Source organism: Phyllostomus hastatus, unplaced genomic scaffold, assembly GCF_019186645.2.
Source record: "Phyllostomus hastatus isolate PE091 unplaced genomic scaffold, TTU_PhHast_1.1 phas_contig_209, whole genome shotgun sequence".
In the NCBI taxonomy this organism is placed as follows: Eukaryota; Metazoa; Chordata; class Mammalia; order Chiroptera; family Phyllostomidae; genus Phyllostomus; species Phyllostomus hastatus.
In genome coordinates, this window is record NW_025333735.1 from 23252435 (window position 1) to 23276897 (window position 24463).

At 38.1% G+C, this 24463-nt stretch overlaps 1 protein-coding gene across 6 annotated transcripts in view; it reads right to left on the reverse strand.

Annotated features, from left to right (window-relative positions):
• NFIA (nuclear factor I A) overlaps positions 1-24463 on the reverse strand; it is a 374337-nt gene that overhangs the window by 114838 nt on the left and 235036 nt on the right. For all 6 annotated transcript variants that reach the window (XM_045835430.1, XM_045835429.1, XM_045835431.1 and 3 more), the window contains exon 4: positions 6670-6744. In XM_045835430.1, the coding sequence (XP_045691386.1) occupies positions 6670-6744 (75 nt within the window). The remainder of the gene's footprint in view (positions 1-6669; positions 6745-24463) is intronic.

Sequence of the window (24463 nt, forward strand, 5' to 3'; positions counted from 1 at the left end):
GGTGCGTGAGTGTAACAGAAACAACTGGGCTTTTGTGCGTAGCACTGACTGGTGCACCTGCTGATGTCATAAGCTTGTTCTTACCCTTGTTCTAATTGCAGCTGACATGGTGGCCACAGCACCACTGCTAGGACACGTCAAGCACAAGGCAGACGCACACTTCAGTTTGTAGGTGAGGGTGGGACACCTCTCACTGAAGTAGCTCTTCCTCTATTAGGTGAGGAAAGCAGGATGAGAAACATCAGGTCTGGCGGCCCACACTGTGAGCTGGGATTCAGAAGAAAGAGTAGTGTGACAAAAATTTCTATCACTACCAGTCCTTTCCACTTGCTGCCAGCTTTACTGTCCAAATATTCACCCAAAATATGTCAAAAATATTAAAAGAAATTATACAACAAAACATCCTCTGAAGTAATTCAATTTTGGTATTTAGTTTGAAAATCTATTGGATGATATCAGAGGAAACCCACTAAATTAAGCCAGCCAGGCTAGCATTTTTCTTCCTAAGAGTATGGCAATATTTAATATTTTCTCTCTCAGTGAGGGGTTGATTAAAACTAGAACATGAAACAATTTGCAATGTCATATCATACTCAGGATAAGGTGGCTTAGATAGGCAAAGTGGAAAAGCACACAGGGCCAGTCAGTACTTTCTACTCTACAACCTAACAAATTTTCTTTAAAAACTCTGGAAGAGGAGCATTGACTTCTACAGATGGAAAATGTGTGATGTTCATTTTAAAATTACTAGTAGAGCCTGCTATTGACCATCTAATTATGCTGAGTTCCATTTATAAACATAGCTAACCACTAAGTTTATGGAGACTTTTTGTGCTGCTTTAATAGAATATTGATCGAGAGCATAGTTTGAGTGTGCTGCCATTGAATTGTGTAATGGCAAACAAAAGGCAAGGTCACAACCATGTTCATGCTGGGGCTGCAGTCTATTTTTTATTATAATCTTTTTGTTTCTTCCTTTAATGCTCAAGCCCACATGGTTTCTTTGGAAAGAAGAGGTTGCTTAAGAATATAACCTGTTTTTAAAATTAATTTCCATGCAGTGATCAAGTATTGTGTTACTTAACCAAGGAGAACCAACAGGCCACTTCTTCAGAAAAGAAAGTGTCTAATATGTTTCAGTTTAATAAACATCTAAAACATTGCAACTAGTTAAAGGGCACCCTAGAGGACTGCATATCTGGAATCTGTATCCTGTATCCTCAGTTTCCTGATGAGACCTTCTTTGCAAAAACATTTTTGTGATGTTCAAGTTTGGACTCGTTCCTATCAAACAGCTTCATTTTCTCATTGTACCCGGTAGCTGAGTTATTTCTGTTGTAGTAGCTCCATCAGGTGAGGTTAGAAAATTGCCTATAGTTCCTACTAAACAGGCCTGAAAATCTGAGCAGATAGCTATGGGTACCCAAAGACACATAAAGGGTGTGGAGACTCAAAAAAGCAGTGTAAAAATGAACTGCAAGTTGGATCTTAACGATGATTCCTGTGTGAGAACATAGAAATGGTACACATTTCTAAGGCAGAAAACAGCCACTAGGGTGCCACCTCATGCCAGGCTGAGGCATCGGCCTGGCTCCATTCACTCTGACTCTCCATTGACAAACAGCTCGGGAATCCTGGAGCCACCCAGCAGCCCAGCTCTGTGGCAGAGCCAGGACAATTCAGCTGCTGGATTTTAATAGATTCTGCAGCAGTGCGACAGGAACCAAAAATCAGTCTGGGTAACTGAGAGTGGTTTTCACACCCAAAGACTCTAAGGCTGGCCACAGTGTACTGAGAACCCTGGCTTTTCAAAATTCCAGGGCCATGAAATCATTCCCCAGCCACGAAGTTTACTTAACCCTTACAGCCGGCTGGAGTGTATAAACCACTGCCTGGAAAACTGGAACCCACCAGGCCAGAGTCACAATGGCCTGTGTGTATTTGCGGTTTTCCTCTTTCCCAGTGAAGTATTTAGGGTTTCAGAGTCACTCCACCAACTTCAAGTAAAATAGTCAGCACTTTAGAAGGAAATGGGCAGAAGTAGTGGATTTTTCAGGAGGATTTTCTGGGTTCATACCAGGAAGCATATTTGACAGCCTCAAAGCATACACTGGGAGTCAAACACTGGTACAAAATAAACAAGAGTGGATGCTGACCCAGAGAGCCATCTAAGAGCATCATTTAGCAGCTCGTAGAGTGGGCTCTCTGTGGCAACTTCATGGGAAAAAGCTCCATCTGAAAATGCTGTTGGAAGGCTTTGTTTGAAAATGCAGCATCATGTAAGAGCCATTTCAACAGATGGTTCCTGTCTCTTTCCTCCCAGTATTCTGCTAAAACAACGTCAGTGATTCTGAATCACATTGTTAGCACTGGTACACACCCTCCCCCAAACTCCAAAGCAGAGAAGACTTCCCTCTTTCTCTCTCTGGCACAGCGTCTAGGGGTCTGAATAGCAGTCCTCTCTGTGTGGGAAGAAAGTAGTAAATAACTAGAACAACTTTCAGATGGCCCTATCACATGGGGAAAGAGGTAGGAGAACAAACACACATTTACTTTTATGCTGCAGTACTTTCTCTGCTGCTAATAGAGACAGGACTCTCCTTTCTTGCCTTTCATGAACTCCAGATAATGCAAAAAAAAATTAAAAGGCAGGAGGCAAGGGAGAGAAGGGAGTGAGTGGGAGACTCCAACAGCTCCATGCATCTAATCAGTACAATAACCTTGTTGCCCAACTCTCACCTCTGACTGTGCGAGGCTAAGCCAGCAGCTTTCTCTTGAGTTTCTCCGCCATTGCTACCCTGTAGTAACATGATTATAAACAACAAACTTCCCACATAGTTATTTCAGTGAGTCCTCATGAGGAAATACTGAAATAACACCTCCCTCCTCTATTAAATTTAAAAGGAGGAAAACTAAAAACAGAAACTAACTAGAAACCTGGGGAAAGTAGGTATTTATATTAGCAAAATTAAAAATTGAATGCTAAAGAGCCAGGAAAAGGGACAAATTTCAAGCTAAGTCCACCGTTAGTGTGAAGTTTCCAGACCATACATATGGTTCGGGGGACTGGACGGGGCTGGGATAGGTAAGACGGAGTTGAGGAAAAAATTGGCAACATAGAGAAGTTCTAAGACACTGAGGCCACTGAAAACACCCAGGTTAAAAACAAATCTACAGAAAGAGTTAAAAGATCACTGGTTGGGAGAGTGGGAGATATTTAGATGGAGTATAGGTGATTTTTAGAGAAGTGAAACTATTTTGTATGATACTGTACTAATGCATACATATCATTATGTATTTACCAAAATACATAAATGTACAACACAAGGAGTGAACCCTATATAAACTAGGGACTTTAGTTAATATAATGTGCCAATATTAGCTCACCAATTGTAACGAATCCACCACACTAACAAAAGATATTAATAACGGGAGAAACTATTTAGCAAGTATATTGAAATTCTGTACTTTCTGTTAAGCAAAAACTGTAAGACCAATTGTATTCGTATTTTAAAATCATCCCAGAAAACTAATCCAGGGAAAGATTTTTAATTAAGAGTCTTACATGTTTTGCTTTACCTGAAAACAGTTTTAACCTTTTTAAATGCACATAGTAATAATCTAAAAGTTTATCAACACTAACAATAAATGATTTTTTAATGAAAGCACAGAATCTTTGGATTTTGTTTAGTTTTATAATATAGGTATGGGAGAGATCATGACAAAAATGCAGTCAGCTAGCTGAGTAAAGCAAAGTGAAAAGAGCAAGTTTCTTAACCTCTAAGAGCATCACGCTCTCCTTCATCTGTAAAAAGGGACAATAGCAGCAACCATGGGAGGACTGAATGAGATAATGTTTACAAAGGCCTAGCACAATTCCTGGTACATGGTGCACGCTTGACAAATGCTAGCTACACTAATTTTACGTATTAGTGTTGTATCATGCTCTTAACAGCGCTAACATCATGCATTTAATCAACTTATGTTCCTGTTAGCTTATTTCTATTTCAAGGTTGCAGAAAGCACCCAGTCCCACTCATCTGTAAAATGTGTCTGCTGCACCTCTAAAGCAGATGCTTAGCTCTTCCAGCCTGGGCAAGGGGTCAGCCCTGTAATGAATGGTTAAAGATTTTGACTCCTCCCTGTGGCTTGAGTATTAAGTGTTTCAGAAGGGGTGTGGGTGAGGAAACCTGAGCTGGGGAATCCTTACTTCAGCCACCAAGGCAACCTAGAGACATACACCCTGACAGACCTGGATTAAAGATCTGCAAGAGGGAGGGGGCTCTGGATGGCAGTTTGGCCTAAAGCCATGGTTTAGCTGACACAGCCCAGTCCCACTCTTGCCAAACAGTTTCAGTCAGCACGAGGCCATGTGTGAGTGAGTCCTAGAGCAATTACGCAGCAGTGTGCAGAATCAGAAAGCATTCAAGAGCCGAAGGACGCTCATGATGCCAGGCATCTGCAACACAACCCCTGAAACAGGGACAGGAAACAAAACCAGGTCCCTCTGCAAATTCAATCTGTGGTCCAGCCAGACCCTCTGGCAGTCTTGAAGGCAGGTTTAGAATTCACTTGGCAACCATGCCGTCATAGGCTGCATGGGAGTCTAATCCAGCTTGGAACTGATCAACCCTGGGATAAAGACCTTAAAAGAGATGTATGGAAAGCAGAAGGATGGGATTCTGGGGGTGGTTCTGAGCAGCGTGGGCCTCCTTATACAAGTCCCAGGCCTCGGACACTAATGGTAATGAAGACTAAATGGAAGCATTACAGCAGCCCGGGTTGATTAAAAAGGTCTAGGGCTCCAATCTTAGAGTTCAAAGGATTTTCACTCTTTGAGGCTATGTCTGGGTTGTAGCAAGGCTCAATGTATGTGTTTCCCTATAATGCCACTATGACAGCTACCTTCTGATGCATCAGTCTACATTAGTTACTATTAAAATAACAAGAAAGACATGAGCTAGTAATGTTTAAAAGTTCTGATAAGTTTTATGTGTACATATGTGTATGTATATACATGTGTGTATATACATAACATACAAATGCATCAGTATTTGTCTATGGCACATAACTGGCGAATCAGCTGTGCTAGGGTAGCATGCACCCTCCAGACCAACAAGGCAGCCTGATCTCTACTTCACTGGCTACTACTTGAAGCACACTTCATAGTATGACGGCAAGTGTCCCTTCCATCTCACACATGCTGCTCCTAATGCCCTATTCCTTAGGTTTCCAACCCTGCATACACACACAGCAGGATACCCCTGCATCAACCAAGGGTTCCTGATTCCCAGAACTCACACACCTATAGTCGCCTTCCTGCTACCTTCCCCGTCTAGCCTCACACGGTAGATTTCAACGGGACAGTCCAATAGCACGGATTCCAGCATTACACAGACAGCCTAACTGTTTACCTTATGTTTGACTTTGGGTAAATGACATCAACAGACCTGCAATTTAACTCATTTGTAAAAATGAGAGTGATTTCTTATCTGACAAGTTTGCTGCAAGAATTAACTTTTGTTACCTATGTGAAAACTTAACGCAGTACCTGGCAGGTAGTGCATACTCAACAGACATTCTCTATCTACCCTTCCACCCTCAGATTTCCTGACTCCCCCTTGTATCCAATTTTTATTGTATTCTTAAGAGTCTTCTAGCCTTAAAAAATAAGAATAGACAGAATCTAAACTGAAAGATCAGGATGGTTTGGCTTGCTTGACCTGGCATCTTGTCATGAGGTTTACTGGTTTGCTCAGTCAATCTTCTAAGACAGTAAGTAATGCAGGGAATTGGGGATGGGGAGGGTGGTGAACTTGAAATGAAAAGATTACTTTTTATTCCATTCCACCTCATTCCACAAATGATTTGTTCCAGTGTGAAATCAATTTTGACAATGTATATTTTATCTACAAATGACAGTTTGAAGTAGAAGGGGGATAAAACATTTTAATACTTGGTATTTATTTTTTCTTCTTGTTATTGGGACCTCAGACATCATAGTCAGTGTAGCTGTACTTTTAAATAAAAACATAAAGATGTTTTTGAAGGAGGACAATTGGTGTGTATGTATTTGTGTGTGTGTGTGTGTGTGTGTGTGTGTGTGAGAGATAGAGAGAGAGAGAGAGAGGGAGGGAGGGAGAGTGGGGAGGGAGAGACAGAGAGAGGCAGAGAATACCCTATACCTTCTCCTTGGACTGTTGGGATTATGTTACAGCGAGAATACAATCACTGACCCTTTGATCAATGGACTAGGGTGGTGACAGGTACTCTTAATTCACTGTTCTTGGTGATTATTGACAAGCTGGTAATGATCATGCTGTACTGTGTCATTCACACTGAGGGCATTAGCATTCTTTAAAGGTCAAAACCAAATTTTTTTAAGTGCAGAATTTCTTAGAAATCAGAAAAGTCTCAGAAATTTTTAAAACCAGGTTCACACTATAAACTAGGGAATATGTGAGACACTCAGGATTTCAGTTCTTTCCATATGTCTCACATTAAAATGACATCAAATTTTCCTGATTTAAATTCCTGGCTGTTAAATAAACTGCGTGGCAAACTTCTTCCAGTGGGTGAATGAAAAGGCGATCCTGAAAGCTATTTATGTCTCCAGGAGGCCTAGGCAGAAAGTAAGCACAAACCAAATCAAAGCAAAATTATACTTACTCTGTGACACTCTTACTAGCTCAGTCACACTAAAAACACCTGATGTGACAAAACTGTCCTGGAAGCCCAAATGTCCTGAGGAAACAAAAACAGAAAAGGCAAAGTGTCATAAATAGACGATATTTGGCAACAGAATTCTAAACATGAGTTTCATTGTGATTAAAAAATATGATATCTCATTTCATATTCTGCTCCAGTTCGCGTTTCCGTGAGAGGGTACAGTCATTTAGGTATGTAGATGTGTTTTTGGTTTGAATCTGGAGGCTATGGAAAGCTACGACACAACAACTGGGTGATTTTTGAAATGGTTAAAAAAAAAGACTCAACAGGAAATCTGAAACAAAAGATGATTTAAAATAAATGGTTACCTTGGCTGACCTCTGAGACCTTAACAACTGGGATGAAAACAGCCTACCTAAGAATCAGCCGTGAAAGCTAAACTCCGTAACAGTTTTTAAACGTGACTTTCTAAAGAAATATCTGATGGGGATTAGCTATCCATTCATTCAAATCAAACAAGATTTAAAAATGTTCCCTTCATTTCTAGAGGCACCACAGGGTAAATCTTTAAAAAGCCAGACTAGAAGAAGCAAGCCCCTTGAAACTCCTTGAAACATAAAAACAAATTCTTTAAGTACACATAAAATTTAAATTTGTTTGAAGAGCAAGAGGTTTTTGTGGGTAGGTTGATTCTTTTCTTAAGAAAAAGATTAATTAATGGTACAAAAATGACTTACTCTTTGAATTTCATATCTGCTTCACTTTTAGTGGATATAATTAATTTCCTTTAGATATGTGATACTACATATATTATCAACAGCTTATTCAGTTTATAGTATGTTTAGGAATACAGGAAAATGAAACTTATAAATAGCAAAAAATATATAATTGTTATGCCATCTCCTTTTCTGTCTCTAAAGTTTTTCCCATTCTATGAGCTTCACATAGGTAGAAATTCATTGAGAGATCTGTCTATATGTTCAATGTAATCACCTGCTTTAAAATTAGGGCCCAAAAAGTTGATGACTGAAGGTAATTTTTAAAAAATAACTATTCTTTGAAATAAGGAAAACAGCTTTAAAAATGCAACATTAGAAAAAAGACAAATCTGAATATAAATTAAAAAATCATAAGAAAAATGTACTTTATTGATAAAAGCTATATTTTGCCTATTATGAAAGGGAAGCAAATTTACCTAAGGCATATTTTATGCATCAAAAATGTATTAAATGTCATGCACATAAACACATGTAAAAAATCACCATGTTTTGGATTATAAATAAACCTACAAATGATTCTTTTTCTTTTGGTTACATTTGACTTCTGCATAAGGGAGATTTTTTTATTGAGATTTAAAAGAAAACTTTCAGTTTTTTAAATCCAATACACAATCTATGATATTTTAGATTCATAGCTCTAATTTTTAGAATATTCGATACTCACAATTTGCTTTGTAAAGTAAAACAGCACTATGTGTGGTGATGGATGTTAACTAGATTTATTGTGAGGGTCATTTTGCAATATATCTATATAGTGAATCATGTTATAGTACACTTAAAATGAATATAATGTTATATGTCTTTTATATTTTGATTTTTAAAAAATGTATATACCCCACATTTAAAATGGCAAAATTTCATTTGAAAAATTGCTTAAGAAATTTCACCTCCCCAGTAACCCACACCCAGGTATTAAGTTGACTGTTATTGGGGAAGTGCCGGAGCCCAAGGTATTGTCTCTTGGATTAAGAGAACTGAGAAGTAAAAATAAATAAACAAATAAAAGTTCTCTAACGTGGTCTTGGCAAAACAGACTATGACACCTCTTTCTATTGTGACAATATTTACATCACATTTATCTCACAGACCATAACAAAGGAAATCCAACCACAATGTACATTAAGTTTGACTTAAAACACATGCAACAATGGCAAGGAAATTCATAGCTGAATAGGAAAATCTAGGTTGATCTCCAGCTTTTGCTCATCTCTGTCTGCATCATCTGCCTGCGGGCTGATACTTGTTTCAGTTCCAACCTTTGAAATTCCTTATTTCAAGGATAAATTTGAATTTAAGATGAATTTCTGTACAGACAGAAGGTGAACACACATACTTTAATCCTGTACCAAAAAGAAATAAGCAAGCAATAGAAATTGAAAACTGAGTTTAGTTTGATACAAGGAATTGGAAAGGGATAACCCCTATGTTCATCCATTCAAACTCTCCCTGTCCTCTTAAATGCTGGTGTTTTCCATGGTGCTCATTTCTCTCTCTCTGTATATATATGTATATGTATGTATACACACATATATGTATGTATATATGTATGTATTAATATATTTCCTAAGTTATCTTCTCTATTTTCATGATATCAGCTATCTGGCTTGACTGTGATATTTGTGAAAGGTAGAATAATGTTTGTTTCATTCTCCACTGTATTTAATGCCTGGGACAAAGCAGTTAGTAAGCAAATATTTGTTGGTGAGTGGAGGAACAACTCTATAAGCCAATGACACTCAAATTTTTATCTTTTGCCCCAATCTCTCTCCTGGGTTCCTAACACATGAATCAAAATGTTCATTGCATATTTCTATCCAGATAGCCCATGGGTATCCTCAGACCTAACACGTCCAATGCCAAGCTCATTTGCTTTTGTCCCCAAACCTGTTTTTAACTCTTTTGACTGTCCTACTTCAATAAACCATCCACTGTTCATCTGGTTTTCTATGTTTTGGTATCTTTCATGACTCCTGCCTCTTACAAACACCCACATCCAGCTAATCCTCACTGATTCCATTCCTTACTATTTCTTGACCCCATGCACACCTCCATCTTCCTGCTACAGCTGTGGCCCCAGCTTTCTCCAGTTCTCACCAGCCTTCTAACTACGTTCTTCATCATCAGTCTTGGCTACTCTTCTGGTCAATTCTTCACTCTGCAGCCACAGCTTACTAACAGGCAAATCTGATGATTTATTAATTTATTCAACAAATATTTGTTGAGCCCCTATATTGGGCCAGGGGTTGGCTTAGGGGTTTGAGATTCAGTGCTACCTTCAGGAAAGGTAGCCTTCAGGAAATTCACAGTCAATAATTAAAGAGAGCTAAAATATAAAAGAAATCAAACATTTACAAAATTATGAATGGTATCAGGGGTGTCCAACCTGCAGCCCCGGGGCTGCATGCAGCCCAGGATGGCTGTGAATGCTGTCCAACACAAAACCATAAATTTACTTAAAACATTATGAGATTTTTTTTTATGATTATGCATCTCAATGTGTTTAATGTATGGCCCAAGACAACTCTTCTTCTTCCAGTGTGGTGCAGAGATGCCAAAAGGTTGGACATCCCTGGATGATGTGAAAGAAACAAACAGGAAATGTTTCAGAAAGGGAAGATCTCTCTTAAGAGCTGACATCTGAAAGATACTAAGGAGACAGCCAGGAAAAGAGGGGGAAGAGCTTTTCCAGCAGAGGGATTAGCATGTACAAAGGCCCCGAGGGAGAAAAGAACAATGTGTTGGAGAATATAAGATAAATCAAAAGTGTTCAGAGATTGCTACCATCAGAAAACTTGCGAGAGCCCCACAGAGTGTTCAGGGCACAGTACATACTCCTTCCCATGGCACAGGACCTCTACCCAGCCTCTGCTTTTCTCGCCAGGCTTGTTTTTTACCTTTTGTCTCGTTTCCAGCCCTACTCCTTGGCCTAAGTGAACACATGTTCCTCATGGCCCTGGTTCACCCCCTGCCTCACACTGATCCTCCCTCCTGCACTTCCTGTCCTTTGGACTCCTTGCTTGGCCACCTCCTACTTGTCTGTAGGACTCAGCTTTGTTGTCATCTCCGTCAGAAAGCCTTCCCTTGTCACCCCACCACTGGAGAAGACTCTTTTTCTCTTTTCTGAATATTGACCTGCTTTACTATTTATGGTTCTAATCTAGGGCTTAACACACACACTAAACTGTAATTTTGTCTTTTTCTCATTAGATTGTGAGCCCTTTGAGAAAGAGCATCTTCTGTGCCTCCAGCCCTCCAGGTCCGACCTAACACAGTGCCTGGTACACAGTGTGTGCTCCAGGGGTGCCACTGAATAAACACAACTCAAACTGGGCTCAAGTATGTGCATTTTCCTTTTTATGAAAATGTAGGCAGAACTCTTCTTTTTCTGTCTCTTTCTCTCTCTCTCATCACTAGCAATACAGTTTGAATTAAAACCGAGCCAATGTGCATCTGAAAACTATTAAAATGAACCATCCAAAGAATCCCTCTAAAATAAACAGAACAGGGAGAGGATAGACAACCCATTTAGATGAAGCTTCTGATTAAAAAGGTGCCATCAGGTTCTCTGATAAGAAATGTCTGGGGGCTGTCCTATTATTGTGATTACAGTTCAAAGTTTGGGAAACACAGGAAAAACAGAGTTGAAGGGCAGCGTTACTGAATAAACATAGGAGGCAAAAAAAAAATTAGTCTGAAGCTTAAACTAGAATCCTGTGTGATCTTGAGAAAGTCGCTGCCAAAATAATTTAATCTTCCTTTCCCTCCTAGAAACGTGCCTTCAAAGGCTTATTTTAGTATAATGTGTTCAATTTAAAAGTATTGAATGTACAATAATCAGAAAGATAAAAATAAAAGGTAGAATTATTTCACAAATCCTGATGTAATCATCTCTTCACAGTATTACGAGATTATCAGATGGCCTTGATGACTTTATCTTCATAATGTGTCCCCAAGGAGAGGTCTGTGTAAACATGCCATGTAACTTTAAATGACTATGAAACTGGTTTTGTTCCTTCACCAATTATTTAGAAACCCACTGATGAACTCCAGGGGAAGATAGCAATGAAAAATGAAACCTAAGAAATGATGGAAAAAATGACACAGCTAATGTAATTACTAAGCGAACCTGAGCAGATTAATACTTTGTTCTCACTAACACAAACCAAATCGTAAAAATGACTTTCAGGGAAATAACACTAATCTGGGTGTTCTACTTTTAGGCAAGATAAGAGAAAAATGGAAAAGAATATAAAAAACTAAATATAAGTAATTCTGAATTCCGTTGTTAGCATTAAAAGATCTTTAGTTGGACAGCTGATGAAACATTCCCAAAAGGCCCCAAGATTTACATTTTGAATAGAGTCTCTCCAAAATGAGTACAAAACATACACTTTTGTTAAGTATATCTCACATGAAAAGCCAGCGTGTTCACTGATCTGACTCTCTCTCCAATTCTGAACTACTGTTCAGGAGCAATTGCAGAGGAGATTGGAATAAGGAGCAGATCCTTTTTCATTTTATATAAAATGGCTAAAAAAGTTCATTCACTGAAGTCCTGTTCAGTGAACTCCCAATTAGAGCAGAGATTTCAATACCTTGGAGTCAGTCATACTCACAGTGGGGAGAGATTAGGCTTTGTAGGAGAGGCAGAAATATAAAAAGCTAAATTCTTTTATGGGTGGTTAGGAAAAGCAGCTCTCTTTACTTTGATGATATCAGCAGTTATGGAAAATGCCATTATATGGGAACCAAATTTCACCTTGTGAAGGAACTGAACATCCATCTACCTTTTAACAAGCAGGAAAGGAAAAAGAGTTCAATCTGCAGAGAGACGGGTAACCTTGCAGAACTGTTCAGAGGTCAGGGGAAGAAACAGCTGGGAACAAACCATCCAGAGGGAGGCTTTGCCTTTAATGAAAGTTTGTCCATGAAGCAGAATGAATGTATCTGAGGAGGAAAGTTTACACACAAGATAGTGTTTTTGTTTGTCCTGTTGGGATAGTAATAGACTCTCAGCTCTAAATGGTCAAGTCTTATCTGGCTAACGGATATAGGCCAATTACAACACACGGATCATTCCAGCAAAAAGAAGGTATCTCCATTCTATCATCTCTTGGTAAATAAGACTCCATCGCTGATTGAGACAGGCTGATGACTGGGCCTTTCCTGCTTGTGCAGCTGGGCTCCTCAAAGGGAAAAGAGCCCCCTCATTCTCACACTATTAGTGTGCACGACTATCTGGGACTGCCTGTGATACGCAGGCCTGTCGCAAGTGATGAACTAACTCCTGATGACACCGCTCTCACAGAACTGACATTCCGGTCCCTCTAAAGAACGGTTTGCCTCACCAACACTCCCCCCTGGAATTTCATGTCTCCTCTGTGAACTCTCCACTGGCTTATAAGCCACCTAAGGAAAGGGGGTGTCGTTCCTTCATCAGCCCCCGGAACCCCAGTTAGTGGATTTCAGGTGGGCTCAGTCAATACCACTAAGTTGAGCAGCACCTTTGCTCTACTTGTCTTATGGCATTGCCTCTTTCTACTTGGTTTGACAGGTATTTATTTTCCTGTCTTAGCCCTGCACTCCTGCAACAAACCAGGCCAGGGCAGGGGTGTGTCTTGTGATCTTACATTGCCCACAGGGCCCAGCACAAACTCTTGTTCTAGCTATGTAACAAATACTTACTCAGGGATTCAGATGAGTGACTTGAGATACACCTTTATTTGGCAGCTCTCTAAAGCACAATATAAATTACTATTAGTTTACTTCCTGTTATGTTATGTCTGTACTTTTAATTTGGAATATCTTAGAAAACAGGATTTTGGGGGAGGTGGGGTAAGGATATAGTCCTGTTGATCCATGAAACCTAAATACTAAAATTTTGGTCTGATTTTTTATTATACACTGACTATTTAATTATTCTGCCATTCACTGATGACATCTCAGATATTATTTAAGAATAATTCTTTATTTAAAACAAATGTTAAATATTCAGACGTCCACTAAGAAAGAACATAGTAGCAATAAAAATACATATACGTTCTATTTGTGTGATTCATCTTCATGATGGTGGAGTAAATTTCACTTGGTCGTCTGTTTATAATAAACATTAAAAGATTGGCATACGGTGTTGGACTGACAATAAGGTAAAATATTTCTATGTCTAGAAAGTTGTGTCTCAGAATATGTAAAACAAAGAAATGATAGTTGCCAACTAATACTTTGCATGAGGCATTTTGAGATTTTTAGATGAAAAGGATTATTATAAATGCTTTTGTAATATGGTTATGATTGTCATTCTGTTTATCATAACACATAAAGGAATTGCCATTAGTGTGGAAATACTGTAGCCTTAGCTGAAAAGTAGGATGAATCAAAGAGAGGCTGTGGAAGTATGTGTCATGGAATTTATGTACTGCTGAGTTGTTGCTCTGAATTCTCCTGCCCCGCTCAGCTACGCGTATTCAATACAGGTACTTAATTTGTGTTTTTTGGTTTTTTGTTCTGCACTGTCCATAAAGAGGAAGTCAGTATTTGGTTTACAGCTTTCATTCAGCAAGTATTTATTTAATGCTTATTTACCTGGCAAGCATAGTCCTAGGCCCAACAGATACGACTAGAAATAGCAAAAGTTCTTTGCTCTCTGGGGTTTATGTTCCCAGTTAAGGAAAATGTTTATGCCAAGATTTACAGTAATATATTTATCTAAGATTGGGTCTTTTTATAAGACTTTTCTGGGAAAACATTAACAACTAGCAAAGATTATTGCAATGTCTTCCCATGCTGAGACTGCTGGTTGTCCAGGCATATCCATGATTGACAGCTACAAACCATACTTCCCAGCCTCTACAGTTAGGAGTGGCCACTACTGGAAAGTGAGTGGAAGTGATACAATCAACTTCTACCCCACATGCCTGAAAAGGAACTCCTGCTCCACAGACACACTCTGTTCCTGTTTTTATGAGCTAGAATAGTTTCAGCCATGCAGATAGAGACAGTATCCATGCAGAGCAATAAGACAAAGGGAAACTGAGACCCTGAATGACAGTGTGGAGAAGAACCACCCTGTCAATTTAGCCTGATCATTTGGAAGAGTTACTAAAAAGAAAAGTAGATTTCAGTGTACTTTAACCACCCTATTTTTTCAGTCTCTTGGTTATAGCAGCCTAGTACTTACCCTAACCAACATAAGTGCCAGCCTTTCCCTTTAGAATGCAAAGTGTCACAAATTAGCAGCCCACAGGCCAATTGTAGTCTACAGACTAGAATTTTGCTTGGCTAGCTAGCACAGTGGTAATTTTTTTTTTTTTTGCATATGAAAGCTTTAAATTGGGCATGAGCTTACAAATATATTACACTCCTCATTGTATTTCACTTATTTAAATGACATATAAGAACCCTGTAGGTGCACAAATCTGTGATACCTGTTAGGTAGCTTCTCTGTACTTTAATACACTGGCATAGTAGGTAGGAAATGGATGGATGGTTGGTATTTTTCATCTGATAAAGGAGCCATAAGTATTTCATGATTTTCTTGAGAATGAAGGTTAGATTCTTGAGTTTGGTGTTTAAAGTCTTTCAAAATCTGGCTTCTGTTACACCTTCTCAATGTTATCTTCTAAAAGAACCCAAATAAGTGCTCTCTGCGCTACAGCCAAGACGTCCCACCGGCTACTCTCCAAATACCAGTACGTTAATCCTCCACATCAGGGTTCACATCAGTGCTTCCCTGCAGTGCTCCACCAAAAACAAATAAATGAAAACAAGGATACAAATATATATAAAGGTTTCTATAGTGAAATGAGTTTGGAAAACGCTCTCACACCTGCCCTTGGAGAATGACAAGAAAGGTTTACATGGTAAAGCCTCTGAGAGTTCTTGCAATAAATACTTTCTTTGCATTATTTCACTCACTATTTCCCAAAACATTTACAAGGATATCATTGGTTTTTGGCAAATGTCTTTCTGTAGGTACACTGCTCTGTTCCTTGGCCTATTTTATATCTTCGGTTTGTGTACCAGAGTACTGAGGGGAAGTAGTGTCTTAACTTTTTTTTTATTTATTTTAATCGTTGTTCAAGTACAGTTTTCTGTCCTTTACTCCCATCCCAACCCACCCACCCATCCCTCCTCACCTCCCTCCCATTTCCACCCCCCCTAGTTTTTGTCCATGTGTCCTTTATATGTGTTCCTGTAAACCCTTCCCATTCTCCCCTGAAATTCCCCTGAAATTCCTTCCCCTCTCACCTCTGGTCACTGTCAGCCTGTTCTCTATTTCAGTGTCTTTGGCTAACTTTTTGGCTCAGGGACACCCTGCACCTTCACTTGCAATCACTTCAACATACCGACATTAGAAAAACGGATCAAGCTGGTAACAGATATTGTAAAGTTAGGCTACCTATTTAGAAGATTTATCCATGGAACCTCTCTTAGTAGTATTAATTTTCATCAAAAGTATAGCTTTCATTTATCCAGTATTTACCATGTGTTTGCTACTCTGCTAAGCACTTTAGAGACATAAGCTCTAATTCCTCATGCAATTTCCTGTAGTTGGCAGTATTCTGATCTTACTGAAAAGAAGGTTTAAGCTCAGAGAGGCTGAGTGATTTGCCTGTGGTCACACAGCTAGTGAATTAGGATTAGAACTAAACAGGTTCATTTAGTTCTTTTATATAATAAATTTTACTGCACTTTAACCCATCATATATTATACCAGAGACTTGATTATCCAGTCTAATCCAAAGGACTTATCACCTCTTCACCAATTCCTGTAGTTAATAAGGAAAGAGTAGTATTTTATTAAATTAAATTTGATTGCTGAATGGTTTCATTGAAATAGGGTTTATGAGTTAGAGTTACAAGTAATTAGGCAATTAATTAAAGGACTACATCCAATCGATATCAAAACATCTAAATAAAAAGTGAAAAAAGAATTGTATTCATTTGCGTATTTAGAAATATTGGATGCATGACATCATGGAATGAACTGGAAATGAAGAGATCTTAAAGATCACCTAGAAAGGGAACAATCATCACTGTATCATAAAAAAGAATTTTAGACTAATAAAATTAAAAGATTTGATTTTAAAAATTCCTTTTATATGTTTGCCTTCCTGTAACTTCTCATTTACCTCAATTTTATCCTTTGGAACAGACAAAATAATTCTGATCTCTTTTCCATTTTGCTACTCTTCAAGTATTTGAAGACAGTCCCTCAGTCCCTAATTTTCTTTCCTGTAGGATAAATATCCCTTTTTTCATTGTTTTGTCATGTCAACAAATTAATTTCCCCTAAATATTTAGAATCATGCACTTATTTGGCCTATAATAAGCAAAAAGAGGTATTTTGCAAGTACACCCAACTACAAATTAGTTCTGTACAAGAACAGAGAAACACTTACTTTAGGAAAAATTTTTTAAGCACCCTACAAAATGTTTTTTAAATTAAAAAATTTGCTATATGTTAGAAAAAGTAAATTCCACTGTAATTAGCATAAGATCAGTATTTTATAAATATCTTAAAATTATTTTGTCATTTGAATGCACCACAAATTTTAAAGTAATTTTTATTTAACCTGTTTTGAACTAAAAAGGGTTTAAACAACTGTATTGTTTTATGTTCTGAATCAAAAGTTTCTCTGAACTTGGATACTAATTCTTAATAATCTACAAGTAAATCAAATTATTTGTAATAACTTCAGTTTCTGCTTATGAACTCTTACAGATATTGGAGAAAAATAAGGAAATTTATTCTCTGAATATATCAGAAAATGATTACCTTAAATGAAACAGACATGAAACTGGATCACTGGAGGGCTATCCTGGTTTATGGATGTAAAACAGCAAAAAACCTTAATGCCCATTGCCCTAGTCTTCCTTTTTAGGTTTAATGCACATGGCTGTGAGACCACCAACAGGGAGCTCTGCTTGATAATCCACCTGAGGACACAGGCAGGGACAAGGAAAGAAGATGACCAGGGGCCATGTGCTAATTTTAAGATACTCAACACCGATTTTGATTCACCAAGGATGGAAAGAAAATCATTCATGAACTGAAGCAATGTTTTAAAAGGAGTTCTTGCAATTACTTTTCCAAGACTGAAAAAAAAATTACCAATAGGTAGATGTAGTTTTCCAAATGTAGAATAAAATTAGTTACTGTCTAGAATCACAATACACTAAGAACTTGCATGCTTTTAAGTCATTTGCTTTGTGCCCATCTTGTTCACTTAACTGGCAATTGATTACTGATAACGTAATTCACAGCATTTATTGATAGACTCCATATTATACTTGCACATCTCTGCCTGTGCTATGTCATGCCGCGAATCGTGTGGGCCACCATACTTTGAAGATTGCTGGCTTAACACAAACACAAAGTATTTTAGAAGTACCAGAAAATTCTTTGTGAGATATAACAGAAAGAATTAGACTGTTCAGGCCATGTCGTGTTAGCACAATGGAAGAACACTTTTAAGACTTTAAAGTCATGTAATACAATTCTAGGCTGGATTTTTCTTGTTAGAAAAAGTAGAATGGGAGTGATCAGAAGAGAAAAGGGCCAATATTTGACAACAGAAATCAGCATAACCTTTTAACTGCAGCAGCCATGGGTGACTGCCCTTTGACCTTGAAAGATTATGTGGGATTTCAATGACAACAGCTGGAAGTGAGCATGTGTGAATAGAGAACACAGATCTGAGGCCTGCTACAAAAGACTGCGCAATCTCTGCCCAGATCAGAGTGCTGATTAGAAATTGTTTCCTGGTCCTGGCTTAATAGAGTGTGATAATGAAAGCTTTTTTTTTTTAATCTTCCAGCAAGAAATTATTGGTAGATTTCTGCCAGTCCCACTCTCCCCTTCAACTCCTCAAATCTTCCCGACTTTCACATAAAACAGGCCCATCTTTCTTAAGGATATGGTTAAAAACAAAACTTTGTTTTACAAGCTACATATCATAAACAAAATTTCTTTTAAGTACTCGAGTCTCTCTCCTGAGCTTTAAAGTTGCGGCATTTCACATAGGGTATCGTTAGTTTTTGTTTGAGGATCTGCCACACACAGACACACCCGCATGCACACAACTTAAATGAGAGTGTGATAGAAGTGGGACCTGTATCTCTCTCATCTTTTTAACTCTACCATTTGTACAGTGTGCAACACATGGTGGGTCCTTGTGTATGTGTGACAAATGAACAGAGGAATAAAGATTTCTTCTTACCCCCTTGTTCTTATTCTTCTTCTTGTGATACAAAGGTAGGTTCCTACACAAACATTTAATAATTTTATCTTTTTCTTCAACCAGTTTCACATATATGGTAGCAATTTTTTCATGAAGTCTTTAGGTGAGCTTGCCCAACAAGAACATATGAAGAACATAAGTAATTACTTCCTTTCAAAGATAAGGTAACTTAACGTAGCAGGAATAGCAATTTGACTGCTTGCTGAATGTGGTCATTTCAATCCATAAGATTTCCAATGAATGATATTCATTGAGCTGAAATGCATATAAATTGACATAAACTAACACAGATGCACTCTCAAATTCCTCTGTAGGATCTTCACACTTGCTGACATTGCTCTGAAACCACCAGAATATTGCCACATAATTACTGAAAGGACATCGGGTTATGACTCATTTATGTTGTTTTGGTTTTACCATACAGTCTTATCTTACCTTGTACTGCTCCGAATTTTGCTAACTACTTTAGCTCTGGATTTTGCTAACTGCTCTAGTTTCTATATCAAATTAGCAACTCCTGAGCTTCAGTAGAAATTGGTCTTTAATTTATGCAAATAATACCCCCAGTTGGGCAAAAACCAACCTGGCTGTGAGGTATGAAACAAGCAGAGGCTGGTGAAATTGACTACCAAATCAGACATGGGTCTTCTGCCTACATCCTTCTATAGCAACTCGAGATGTTATTCCAAACAAGCCGTGGGACAGATTGTTTTTCAGAACAGACCAAATCCATTTGCCGTTTCAAAATTCTATAAACAGAGTATTAAGGAATTCAATTCCCACAGCAACTATATGGGCGTTGGCTTTGGTTTTATGGGAGTTTCTGCCAAGCTCACATATTTGTTGAACCACTGGTTTAGAGTATCCTTTGCAACTCAGGGCAGGAGGGACCAATGCTTGTGATCTCAGTTCACTTTAAGGATTGGGTCTTGCTGGTGACAGGTATACATGATAAATGTTCCAGAAGGCTGACCTAATTTCCGTTGAAGTAAGTGTTTTGCTAAGAACATTCCCTCAAAGTGTCAGCTTGCAACCAAGGATTCAAACAAGCCAGTATCCATTTTCTTTGGTGAGTTATTATCTTTGCTTACAAAAGTTCCCTCGAAATGAACTTAATTCTGTCTCACAACTCAAGCTTCTCCAGACTTATTTTTGAATTTAAATAAGTTAAGTATCTAATTGAAAATAAGTAATTATCAAACATACTGAAATTCATAGTTTTTAGTCACTGTGATCAGAAAAACCAGGCACTCCAGGGTAACTATAAACCAAGGTAAACTTGCTGCCTATTTGTCTTTTTCTCTTGCAAAGAGATCTATATGGCAACATATTCAGTCATCTTGTATTTTAAAAATTACATTTGCAAGGGATTATTTACATATTACATAGTAGGAGGGACATAATAATTTACATTATTATGTAAATTAGAATCCTAAATAGCCTAAGCCTCAGTTTCCTCATGTGCAAAATAGCACTAAAGGTGTACCCACCTTGCAAGTTTGTTGCTAGGAATAATGAGATAATGCACTTAAAATGCTTAGCAAAGAACCCAGAGCAAAAAATGATAGCTATTACAAACAAGAAACATATTCTTTATATCTCAGATCTTGAATCATATAGGGAGTTTTTAAAGAAAAAAACAGGTAGCAATAATTATGCTCTTTTGATATGAAATAGTAAATAATGTAGGTATTCATATAAAAGTATATATGAATAAAAATGTTGATTATTTTGAGTGAATTTTTTAGTAAAAATGAAATTACTTTCTAAAGAAAATAACACAAAACATTAAAAACAAATCCTCTCACGTCTTACTTTTTCCAAAGTGAGATGTAACAGAAATTCATTTCCAAATTATTTTAAATAAATCAGGTATAAATTTTAGGAATCAAATGCCTAAGTATAATCTTATTCATAATATTTATAAAATATATTTATCCAAATGTTTAACATAATTTTAAATATAAATCTTATCTTTTCTTCAAATGTACATTGACCATATACATGGGCCAAGCATTATCCTAGATTTGGAAATAAATATTTTGGACTTATGGGGATGATAAATACAGTTAACCAGTCAAGAAATGGACCCTAGGACATTTTTTTAGGTCACATTTTATCTAATTTTTAAATAATTAACATATAGGAGTATTCAGAAAATAAAGAGTAAAAATGGCACTTTTTTGTGCCAGTTACACTTCATTTTTTAAAAGAATTTGGTTTGTTGAAAACTCTTCTTGGTAACTAAATGAAGGCTGCCTATTCTAGAAAATAGGTATTTCAAAGTCTAATTTTGTTTTTCAGTATTTTTCAAATGAAAACTAAACTTTTTTAAATGAGAAAATATTTTGGATAGTACAAAAACACATACAAAATAAGCAATAGTACCTTTTAAATGTAGAAATACCTTTTTGAAATGAACCCTCTAGCTGAGCTTCAGCTCCTTACTTCAATTTAAATGGAGAGCCATCAGAGAGCATCATTAAAGAAAGGGTCTTGATTCCGTATAGTTTTAAATCAATGCTAAAAGAATTTGCCCTTTTAGACAGAAGAATGATCGACATGTTTCACTTTGCTGACTTTGATCACTGAAGCACTTTATAATACAGGCCATTTCCTTGATTTTAGGGAACAGAACCTTTGTCTGACTCACAGAATGGACTGAGTACATGTTAGGCTCAGCTTTAGCTAAATCAGAGCACCCAAGTTCTTGGAATTTCTGCAGTGGTTCTTATCGGGGTTATCAGCATTTTGACAGGGACTCCTTCCAATGTGAGAACTACCTTGTGCTCTCTCTGACAGTTAGCATCCCTAAATGCCCTTGTGACAACCAAAAGTGCCCTCACACATTTTTGAACACCCATCACGGGGGGGCATAACATCCCTTGCTGAAACACACTCTCTAGTGTGAACACTGTCTTACAGAACTCATTAGGTACTTAATACTACGTAATTCTGCTCATTACTAACTAGCTATTGTCTCTATGATTAGATTATTATAATTCCTTTAAAATTCCCCTTTATTTTCTGTCACGTCCTCTACCCTTGACCCTTATCTAAGTACCTAGTTCTGATACTATCACTAGAACTTGATTTTTAAAAATTTATTATATGCGAACTACTGTCTGTTTTGTTTTGGACGAGGGGGCTCTCATTCATATGGTCCGTAAATATAAAACATACATTTTGGTCTCTCTGCAAAAGTCTTCATTTCAAATATTGGCTCACTGGTCTGTATGTGTATGTGAACATGTTGGCCTAGCCTCTTCGATTCCCTCTTGCTGCTGAGGAGATATGTTCACTGTTAGTAAACTCCTAGGAATCACACACACAGTGCTTTTGTGTGTCCATGACAGTACCGTTGTTCCTAAAAGTCTGCAGACTATGAGTGCAGACTCTACAGAATATGAAACAACATGTAAAACTTGAAAACAAATATGCGTTGTGCTCTCTGCTGAAAAAATGTAGGTGAATAAGAAGAGACACAGGGCTAAAATGACTCAAGTCGCTATTATTAAAATCAAACTAACAACACTCTGAAAATAGACAGGAAACAAAACTAAGCAACAACAGGCTACCAAACAGGAATTCCAATCAGTGCCTTGGTCTCCATTGCTTGTTCAGGAGGTAGGCGGCTCCTCCACCTCTAATTTTCTTCTCTAATCATTCCAATACTTTAATGAATGAATACTTGTGATTTTTCCAAAAAAGAGTCAAGGGCAGCTACTCAGGGCCAGGTTGCACAGAAGTCCTTCCGCTTTGTGATCACCAGGTGGTAACCGCGTTGCTTAATGTCTATCCCTAACACTAGAAACCTAAGAACTCTTCCCAGGTTGTACGACAGTCACAGATCAGGTGGGAACCCTGTGTGCATGTAAGTGTATGGGTACAAATACATATGTGTGTGTTTAATTTAGTTTATTCTCTCAAAAACCCACCCAGAAAAAAGCACGTCCTTGTCAGGTGTAAACTGTCAGGACACTTGAAATAAAACACTTTTCACTAACATAGGCATTTCTGATCTTCAGTGTTGTCATTAGCAACAATGCCCCAAGGGACATGATTTGTGGCTAACTTGAACATGGAGCCCTTCTGGACACAGCTGGTGAAGCCAACAGCATTCTGCTCTGTTGTGCAGTAAATCGTGTGAAAGTCAGTAAGCTTGATGGCCAATTTCTGAGGTTCTAACAACCACTATCAGGGTTAGGGAGAAGCTGAATGATTTTTTTTAAGGTACTTTAATTACAAACCTAAATTTTTTTCTATAGCCTGATTAGTTCATTTAACAAACATCTGTTGATACCAACCTACAAGCTAAATAGAGGTAATAAACTTGGAGCAAATAATCAACACATTCCCTGTCCTCAAGGGTTCACAGTCTAGCAAAAACACCTTTCAAAGGAGAACTAGTGAAAAGACTTGATTCACTACTGCGAGAGTCAGTTCAAATGTCACCAACTTTTGATTTCCTTCTGCAACCTTGCAGCATCACAGGCCTCACTCTGCAGGCTCAATAACTATTGACAACTGCCTGAGAGAAGAAGAGGGAAGTGTAAATCCAACTTAAGGGGATCAGCAAGGCAACCCCTAAGGGTAGGGAACCAACTGTCTGTGTAGGGGGCAGGTGAAATGGCAAGTATTATTGCTAGATAAAGGTTTAAAAAGATGAAAGGGACAAAATTTGGAGAGCTTCAACAAATTTGGAAAATATTCTACAAGTAATGATTAGTCTTAAATCATAACTTAATGTATTATTATTATTAGGGGGATATTTTCTATAGCTTAATATGTCCTTTTATAAGTCAGGCATGCTTCTCACTCAATTACTAGCTTTGTGACCTTGAGTACATTAATTAAATGTTCATTATTTTATTCCACCAAAAAACTTTGTTAAATACTTTTTCTATTTCAGTCACTATAGTGTGCATTGAGGTACAAGTCTTTGACCTTCAGGTACTTGTAGTCTATTCAGGGAAACAGGCTGATACAGAGATGATTACAATACAATAGGTTAAGGCCTCTGAGAACACAGAGGAGGGCACTAGACTAGTCTGGCAGGGTTAAGGAAGGCTTCCTGGAAGAACAGAGATGGCCTGCACAGTCCCCAGTGACCAGAAGGATTAGCACTGTGACGCAGAGGAAAGTGGCACAGTGGCTTTGTGGGTATAAGAACAGCAATCACGACTTCTGGCCAAGAGAGAGGCATAGATAGATACACTTTGCCTCTTCCCACCATCAAAAAAAAGGACAATAACAAATTTAAAAACAAAAAAATAATCATAACTGCCAGAAAATCGAACTATGTGGAAGTCCAACAACCGAGGAGCTAAAGAAACATTCATCCAGACCAGTAGGAGGGGTGGAGACAGGCAGTTGGGCAGGAAGGATTTGTGGCAAGGCAGCAGCTGGAAGACCAGGACAGGTGAGGCAGCAGATGTCAGACTGGGCAGTCCCACATTTATGTGCGGGTAAACTGGGAGGAACAACTGGGGAGTGAGACAGAACACACAACTCAGGGTTCCAATGGGGGAAAATAAAGCCTCAAAACCTCTGGCTATAAAAACCTGTGGGGATTGTGGCAGTGGGAGAAATTCCCAGCATCACAGGAGACTACATTGGAGAGACCCATAGGGTCCTATAACATACACAAGCCCATGCAGAAAGGCCCAATTTGCTTGTGGGCAGCAGAGGAAGTGACTGATAGCTGGCTGAAACCCAAGCAAGCAGTATTGTTCCCTCTCAGATCCCTCCCCCACATACAGCACCACAACA